Source organism: Urocitellus parryii, chromosome 3 (genome assembly GCF_045843805.1).
Source record: "Urocitellus parryii isolate mUroPar1 chromosome 3, mUroPar1.hap1, whole genome shotgun sequence".
NCBI classification, from domain to species: Eukaryota; Metazoa; Chordata; class Mammalia; order Rodentia; family Sciuridae; genus Urocitellus; species Urocitellus parryii.
Genome location: NC_135533.1, coordinates 195,522,412 through 195,531,166, shown reverse-complemented (window position 1 = coordinate 195,531,166; position 8,755 = coordinate 195,522,412). Strand labels below are relative to the sequence as shown.

The 8,755-nt window shown below is 42.0% G+C and overlaps 1 protein-coding gene and 2 non-coding genes across 4 annotated transcripts; all 3 read right to left on the bottom strand.

Annotated features, from left to right (window-relative positions):
* Positions 1-2,840: 2,840 nt before the first annotated feature.
* On the bottom strand, positions 2,841-7,214 carry Rpsa (ribosomal protein SA). Of its 2 annotated transcripts, none has more exons than XM_077795668.1 (7): positions 7,153-7,214; positions 6,070-6,236; positions 5,160-5,278; positions 4,055-4,300; positions 3,551-3,679; positions 3,275-3,440; positions 2,841-3,014 (listed from the first exon to the last, which is right to left on the bottom strand). In XM_077795668.1, the coding sequence occupies exons 2-7, from the start codon at positions 6,200-6,202 to the stop codon at positions 2,920-2,922; spliced, it is 888 nt and encodes a 295-aa protein (XP_077651794.1). In that variant the 5' UTR covers positions 6,203-6,236; positions 7,153-7,214; the 3' UTR covers positions 2,841-2,919. The 2 variants fall into 2 exon arrangements, with proteins under 2 accessions (XP_077651794.1, XP_077651795.1); XM_077795669.1 differs by lacking the exon at positions 7,153-7,214 and adding an exon at positions 6,533-6,583.
* On the bottom strand, positions 3,853-4,001 carry LOC113191784 (small nucleolar RNA SNORA62/SNORA6 family). Its single transcript, XR_003301938.2, has one exon. It is a non-coding gene; the product is annotated as a small nucleolar RNA SNORA62/SNORA6 family (small nucleolar RNA).
* Positions 5,432-5,581, bottom strand: LOC144254029 (small nucleolar RNA SNORA62/SNORA6 family). The gene has a single exon (XR_013343404.1). It is a non-coding gene; the product is annotated as a small nucleolar RNA SNORA62/SNORA6 family (small nucleolar RNA).
* Positions 7,215-8,755: the final 1,541 nt, after the last annotated feature.

Sequence of the window (8,755 nt, the reverse complement as noted above, 5' to 3'; positions counted from 1 at the left end):
ATCAAAAGCAGGTTGAATCTGTTAGCAAAGTTTTAAGAAATATGGATAAAATTTCATAACTGGGGCTGGGGTTGTGGCTCAGAGGTAGAGCACTTGCCTCATATGTGTGAGACAATGGATTTGATCCTCAGCACCAAATTAAAAAAAAATATTGTGTCTACCTATAACTAAAATATAAATACTAAAAAAAATCATGACTGGTCCCTAAATTAGAGACCATACTTGCAAAGCAACATTGCTCTTTAGAGGATTCATATGTGAATACTAGCAATGCTGTCATTGCTCAAAACATGCTTCAAGACTTCTCACTGGAAATTTGTTCTGGAGCCAGCTTAGAAATTATATGAGAACTTTGCATCTTTCCTATAATCAATTTACATTTTTAATCTCAAATGACATTAATGCTGTTTGGTGACCCTTTTGATCACCTTCATTTGACAAATACCCGTCTCTCTCCAAGTTACAGAGTAAGGTCCTGGAGGATGGGGAAGGTTTCTAGCTCTATCAGATCCCATGTTCCCAGGACACAGGGTTAGTTTTCAGCATGTATTGTTGAGTAGTTATATTACAAAAGCTTGAGAGTTTACTTTTCTATAATACCATGGATAATGCTTGTTGTAAATTTTAAGGGGAGAAGCTAGTTGGCTGTAGTATATATAATTACTCTTGTCCAATTGCATTGCCCAATAAAGTTCATTGGTATGATTAAAGTGACAGTAGGCATGCCTTATCTATTCTTCAGTTAACAAACTTCTCCTAAAGTTAAATAGATTAAAGCAACAACACTTATTTTTCTCTCACAAATATACACAGTTTGACAGGAATGACTTGCATGTGTTCCACATGGCATCAGCCGAGATGGCTTGAATTGCGACTGGACAACACTTTCAATACACATCACTCACTTAGCAAGTTAGTGCAGACCCTTGGCAGGGAGTTCAGCTGGGATCTGACCAGGGACTGGGGACTTTGGTCTTCATGTAGATCTCTGCTCAGTTTCCAAGAAGAAATGTCCCAAGTGATCCAGACAAAAAGGAATGGCACTTCTATGCTCTATCCCTTGGAAATCACATAGAACTTCCACTGTCTCTTATTAAGAGACTCACAAAGTTATACTCAGGTGAACAGGGAGAGGACATAGATTCCACCCATGGGGTAGTGGCAATAGCATATTGTAAGATAAGTCTGTGGGATGAGAGACATTTGTATGTTGTAAAGTTGATATTTAAACATTTTATCTTCCACATATTCCTAAGTTTTTTGAATGAATTTTGTTGAATATTTTATTTTGCTTTTTACTCCAAAATTAGACATTTCATTAATTATATTTTGAGACCAAGGGAGACATCTCATAATTTTCTGTAATGCTTCCTTTGTCCAAGGTTCTAAGATTCAGGCAAGTCACCGTGTGTTGCTGTACATTGTTCATGTTCACTGTTGCCAGGCCCCATATACAATAGTTAGCATTGTAGATGGGCCTCTTCTTATTTAGCTTTTTTTTTTTTTTTTGGTGGTGCTGGGGTTTGAAAACTAGGGCCTTGTCCATGCGAAGCAAGCACTCTACCAACTAAGCTATATCCCCAGCTCCTCAATTAGCATTCATGTATATTTGTCTCAGTGCAAACAGCCATGCCTTTCTTTAGTATATGCCCCCAAATGTGACAATGCAAATGTTCGTCACTAAATAACATAAAACTGCACCAATTTATATTCCCACCAGCAAGTATGAGCTGAGCCCCAATTCCCAGTACAAGGGGGGAAAAATGGCTGGTTGGCTTGAAGGAACTGGCTCTGCAGCTATGGGGTTGCTTGATCCTAGAAGAGTGAATTAACTCTAATCTTGACCACCTTGCCAGTTATCTGTAGGTGGTTGGTGATAAAGGGAGACAGACTTTTGAGACCCCAGGGGAATCTAAACCCAGCTTAACAGTCAAGAAGATATAACCTCCCATCTTGATTTCCTAGTATCCTCCATGCCAAACACAACTATGGACAAGGGCATACACATAAAATTCAAGGACACTAGGTCCCTATGGGACATAAGGCTAGAGGAGAGGTTGAAACTGGAGGTGTGGGCACTTACCACATGGGGTCTCACCTGTGGCAGGGTGTTTTCCATTATGTAAAGTGTTAAGTAACACTAGGGTTTTCCTAACCTGCTTGCTGTCAACCACCTCCAATCATAATTTGCTGATACCACATCCTGGGTAGAGCTCTTGGCACCCACTCCGATGTACTTGGGATACCCTTCCCACAGGCCTTTCCTTGACTGGTAATGCTATTTGTGGTTCCAGAAATCAAATTTGAGCACCCTTCATACTTAAAACCCCCAGCCAGGCATACAGCAGACTGATCTGTTATGCAGAACTTATGCATGGAGGGGTCCTGGAAATGTAGTCACATGAACGTTTTTATAAATTCCTCAAGAAGACAACATATGAATACAGAAATGGATAAGAAAGCATAATACAAACTTTCCCCACCACAGCCTGTAGGCAAACTGATGAGGTGAAAGGAAATGTCTCAGTGTTGGGAAGATCATGGCCCCTTCATGGATTCCAGCAGTAAGACTAAACCCCAAGTTTGCCCAACACAGGTATGCAGATGCCACAGTCACTTGGGCACCAGCTGCACAAATTGTAAAAAGCAAGGTAAGCAGTGAAAACTAATTTACTATCTTGGTTCTGAAAAATTTCACCAATATAAATGATAGTGGAAATCCACTTTCAGGACACGTTTCTTGTAATAGAAAATTCAGAAAAACTCCCAGCAAAAGGTGTTAAGAGAATCTTAAACAGTTTGATCTAGAATTAAACTGAAATAGACAAAACTTTTAGAAATTGGTTGTTTATTCTCCATAAATTGGTACTTATTCTCCTTATTTCCACCTTGCTTATTAATGTGTGACTGCAGAACAACTCAAGACCACTCGGTGGTTGTTCCTACCCACTCAGTGGCCTGAGCAGTGGGAGCTGCAGACCAGTCTTCAGTGGCTGGCTGGGCACTCCAGTCTTCTGTTAAGAAAAATACCAAAAAGCCATTAGCTCTGTCCCCAAAAGTACTACTATCCCCACTCTGCCCAACGACCCATCTATCAGATACTCATGGCCTTCTTTCACATAATATACCAAAGACAAAGACTAAGGCTAACATATTCCAAAAACACTTGAATTCAACAGCAAGGTTATTTGTAGATAAGCACACTAATTAAAAACCTCTTAATGCTAACATAATTTCCTGAGATTAAAAATTTAAAAGTTCCCTGGATACATACCAGTAGGGAACTGCTGGATAGGCACAGAGGGCACCTGCACACCTTCAGACCAGTCTGCAACCTCAGGTTGAGTAGCAGTGAACTCAGGAGCTGGAGCAGTCCATTCACCCTGAAATTCCTCCTTGGTCACAGCCTTTTCAGCAGCAGCCTGCTCTTCCTTTTCAATCTGGTAATATACATATTGAAGTTTAGAAGAACCAACATATTTAGTTTCCAAGAAGCACACACCAACCTAGCCCAATGCTCACGTGACAGCCTTTTGTGGAAGAAGCTTACCTCTTCAGGATCTCTGTAGAAGTACAGATCAGGCATAACCTCCCATGGGTGCTCACGGGAAATGGTGCCACGCATGCGCAGAACTTCTCGGGCCAGCATCCACCACATCAGACCCACAGAATGAGCTCCCTGCAAGTATGCTGGGTTATTAGTTGACATCTATTCAACCCCAAATGGCAAGCAATTCCCTGTTCACCTTACCTGGCCCATATCATTTAGGCCCCTTAGTACCAAAAGTCACCGAGAAAACACAGGCTGCTTTCCAAATATCATCTCTCTTCGCTGTTATACATTAACAGTTTACTTGTAGCAAGGATTACTATCAAACTCCACTCACTAGGTCAGAATGGAGTGTTAGCGAAAAACTTGCCCCTCATGTAGCACACTACCTACACTTGCGAGTTCATCAGCCAGTTAATGGCCTCAACTCCAAGCTCTAACAATGTGCATAGGAATTTCCAATTCTTTTCTACAGTATTCATTTTCAAACTGTAAAGTTGATACCTTGTTGTTGCATGGAATGGCAATGTCCACATAGCGCAGAGGAGAGTCTGTGTTACACAAAGCAATGGTAGGCAGATTGACATAGGATGCTTCTGTAAGAGGCTGGTGGTCAGCCCTGGGATCAGTAACCACCAGAAGACGTGGCTCCCGGAAAGCTGCCTGGATCTGGTTAGTGAAGGTTCCAGGAGTGAAGCGGCCAGCAATAGGGGTGGCTCCAGTGGCAGCAGCAAACTTCAGCACAGCCCGCTGTTAGAATTAAAGGAAGAATTCGCAATAAGTACTCCGGGGATGGTTTCATAATAATACCACACACCCGTCAATTCTGTAGTCACATAAACCAGCCCATTTAGTTGGGAGCTTCAAAAACAGCCTTTTCTTAAAAATAAAAGAAAGCATCACCCTTTCGTAAAAGCATCTAACAATTCTGGGTTAACTGAAAAGTCTTTTCAGGTCCTTCCTTACATGTCCTACCTGAAATGCTCTTCCCACTCAACCTCACTTCCTCCACTACTTCTGGACTATACTGCCTGGTTTCAAATACCAAGTAAATCACTTTGTCAGTGACTTGGATAAGGTATTCACGTGCCTTTAAGTTCCTCGCTTAAAGGAACTAGCTATGAGAAATGCATACACCTAACAGAACAGTTTGGAACCTAATAAACATTTCTGAGGTCTGGTCAAATTTAATCAGTTACCCAATGTAAAGAAAAGTATATTACCACCTTTCTTTACCCTCTCTTTCTTATTCTCCTCCAGAGACTATTACCTGCATGAAATGGCAACGTCCACATAGCACAGGAGAGTCTATGTTACACAAAGCAATGGTAGGTAGATTGACATGTTTCTGTAAGAGGCTAGTGGTCAGCCCAGGGATCAGTAACCAGTCCCAGATTTATTTTTCTGCCATATCCCACAGATCTAGCATGTCAGGACCAGTCTAGATATGCTTGGTAAATTTTTGCTGAAACAAGCAAGAGCAGTCTCTTGGTTCGTTCTATAGGAATAACTCAAATCTGTAAATATTTGGAGTGTATAAAATCCTTAAAGAACTTCCAGAAATAATTGTCTATTTTGTTTCCATAAAAACTAAGCACATTGCACATACCTGGCCAGTATTCCTAGAGGATATGACACTGACATCAGCAGGGTTTTCAATGGCAACAATGGCACGAGCTGCCAGCAGAAGCTTCTCCCAGGTCCTCTTCAGATTTATGATGTAGATGCCTAGATGAGAACATTTTTTTTTGTACTAGGGATTAAATCCATAGCCTGGAGTAAGATTAAATATACACTCCACCAGAGCTAAACCCCCAGATGGATCTTTTAAAAACATGTGAACTGGCTATGCAAATGGCACATTCTTTGATAAATGTGAGTGCATGTGGCAGTGACTACTATCAACTCCAGTCAAAGAGATAAACTCTACTGGTGTTAGCGAAAATCCTGCCATTGATGTAGCACACTTCCGACACTCAGAAGTTCACTGGCCAAGACTGGCCTCCACCCTGAGCTTTAATAGTGTGCATTGACAAAGTCCATCTTTTTCTTTCTCTTCTTCTGTAGAAATCTTTGGACCCCTGGGCTCCTCTCTAAGTTCTTACCCACTTTCAGGCCCTCTAGCCACTCTTCCTTTTCTATCTGCATTGATAACATACTCATTCTACATCTCAGTTACAACACTGCACTCCCAAGCTTAAAACTTTTACTCCAGGTTGTTATCATAACCTATCTTTCCTTCTCTGTTTCCAAGCAAAGTTGCTTACCCCCACCCTTTGCTGTACTTTCTTCTTAGAATTCAGTTAAATAAACCTTTAAGTAGGAGGAAATATAGGAAATAAGGTACTTGACATTTCACATCTTTTCAAATCCCCAAACCTAAGATAATAGTCTTCCCTCTAGAATTCAAAAATATTTTCTCCCCCCCACCACCAAAACCCTTAGTACTATCCATGAGAAGGCATAGTCAAAACTAGTACTTACAGCTAAAATAACAAAAAATTAAAGCAGTAACTGACCATCGCTTTTCCTTTTGTAGATATACTGTTCCATCTGGAAATCAAGGTTGGTGCCACCTAAGTGGGTTCCTGCTGCAAGGAATTTGAGGACATCCTCCTCCTTCATTTGCAGGACATCAAGGGCTCCGGACATTGTGACAGTTTCCCTTTAAAGTTACGACGGGAATCTGAAAGAAAAGTGTTAACAATCTAGTGTGAATGAAGTGAAAGAGGAATGCTTTCTATCCATACCAGCAATAGGGGTGGCTCCATTTAAACTTCAAGTTTAAATGCAACCAAATTTCATCATCTACAGTGTCAGGTACTGAGCTTACAAGGTAGTGAAAGAACAAGATAGAAAATTAACGGACGCATAGCATACTAAGAGTTACAGCAAATTAACTCTTTTTTGGTACCGGTAATTGAACCCAGAGGCGCTCACCACTCAGTTATCTACCCAGTCCTTTTTGAGTTAGAAACTCACTTGCAATTCTCTTGCCTCAGTCATTGGAGGCGCTGGATTTGCAGGTGTGAGCCACCACGCCCAGCATATCAAATCTTGTAAAGAAAAGTAGCATGAATCACAAAATACCAAGGTAATTTAAAAACCAGCGAACTAAATTTAACGATTCCCAAGGTACACAAGAATAAAGCTAAGTTACGGACAAAGGTAACTAGATGTGAAAAGAGCCGCCATGTTTGAACATATGCCAAGCTTAACAGTTTTTTTTTTCCCCCAGAAGGTTGTAACCCTAAGTTTAGGAGTTTACTTCCCCCCAAGCCATCACTAGTTTCCGAAATCCTTGCTAAGAATTTTAATTCCTGACCCGCAAGGCACTAACAGAAAACACAACAGCCAAGCAGGTGGTGTAGATCGCCCCTTGGGTCTCGGTTTACTGCCGTTGGGGCGCGAAGGGACCCAGCCCACTCACGCCATGGGCCCTACCTCGGCCCGGGAGCCTAGCCACGTGTGGGCCGCAGGCCTGAGGCAGAGCACGCCGACGGAAGGCGGCCCAGGCGCCACGGCCTTCGCGCCCTTTATCTGCATAGGAAACTGGTTCAGGCTGATTAAGGAAGCGCGAGGCGCCCCCCAAAAAAACGCACCAAGAACAACGCCGTATGGATCCCTCCCTGGGTAGCGCGGAAAGGACAGGCCGCCGGAAATGACGTTCTTATATAGCACATCATCAACCAATGGCAAAGAAAATCAAGCGGAAGGAGGGCGGGGCGGAGCGGCGCGACGCTGGGACGCGACTTCCCGCTCCGGAAGGCGGACTCACAGCGCAAGCGCAGACTATTTTGAACCGGGAGTTTAGGGTTTAATTTCCTGTCAAGAATGCTTGCTGGAGCGCTGGGACACGGCCGCGGGCCAAGTGTGTGACTGTCTTACCGAGTCGCAGGTGAACTTGGGCCGTTTCGTCGTCTGAGTTTCTCTTATTGTAATGTATGTGCACCACATCAAGCCTAAGTGTTAAGTAAACAAAACCTGGAGGAACTATTACCAGCATGTAATTCAGATTTCAAGTGTTCACTTACGGAAAGTTTCCCGAAAAAAAAGACTGTACACTTGAGGTTGTTAGTTTTTGGTAGACCCCCCCACACACACACACAAAAAAAATGCAGTTTCTATCTGTAGGCCATTAATAAAGATTTATTCCATCCAATACAATACCATGCAGCCACTTAAAAATAATGAAACTTGGACTGGGATTATGGCTCAGTGGCAGAGCACTTGCTTAGTGTGAGGCACTGGGGTTCAACTCTCAGCACTGAGTATCAATAAAGGTCCAATGACAACTAAAAAAAAATATTTAAAAAATAATGAAGTTATGTTCTGTGATACCAAAAATAATTTTTAGGAATGAGGACGATTATGAAGGTTTAAGTCCTGTGCTACTAAAAGATTACCATAAAGAAATAGCAAAATTTAAATTATTAATAATACAGCAGATCTCAACCCTGCTTGCACTTAGAATCTATTTGGAGAGTTTTTAAAGGTATAGTGCCCAACCCCAGATTTTTTTTTTTTTTAATTTTTGTTTAGTTTACAAATAGCTCCCAGATAATTCTATGTGAAGTTAACCTGAGGACCACATATGATGTAAGGGCATTGGCTTTCCCCGCCCCCTCTTTTTCTAGTATATTAATTTTTTTTCAATGAGGAACACAGGTTTTCAAATTGAAACAAAATAATACAGGGCAATGGGCAAAGTTTCAAATGCCAGATGGAACTCCTAGTCACTTCATTTCTGAGCTTCAATCCCATGAGACATGAAAGAAAAGGTGAGTTATCCTTGGGGCTTGGAATGTGTTCTAGGACCACTTGCCACTGGAATCAGGATTTCCAGTAAATTTCAGTCTTATTTCATGTTTGGAGAAAATTAAGCTATTTCTTCTGTTTATTTGCACTCCCACCCCCTCAAAGCAAAAGAAACACTACCCCAGAGCTCCAGTGACTGAAATTCACCAGGTGTAAGGCAGCAAATCCACATGGGAAGTCCATACATCCAGATTCATCTCTGCCCCTCTTCCCCAAGGGGCCTCACCTACAGGTTCTCTGGCCTCAAGGGTCAAAGGAGACTGAAGAGATCCTGAGGACATGGAACAGCTACCATGTCCCAAGTTTAAGAGATAGCTACTCTGTCTAACTTGCCTTCCCGTCTTTCACATCTTAAGTGCTTCTCCCAGCACAGGGCTCACAACATGG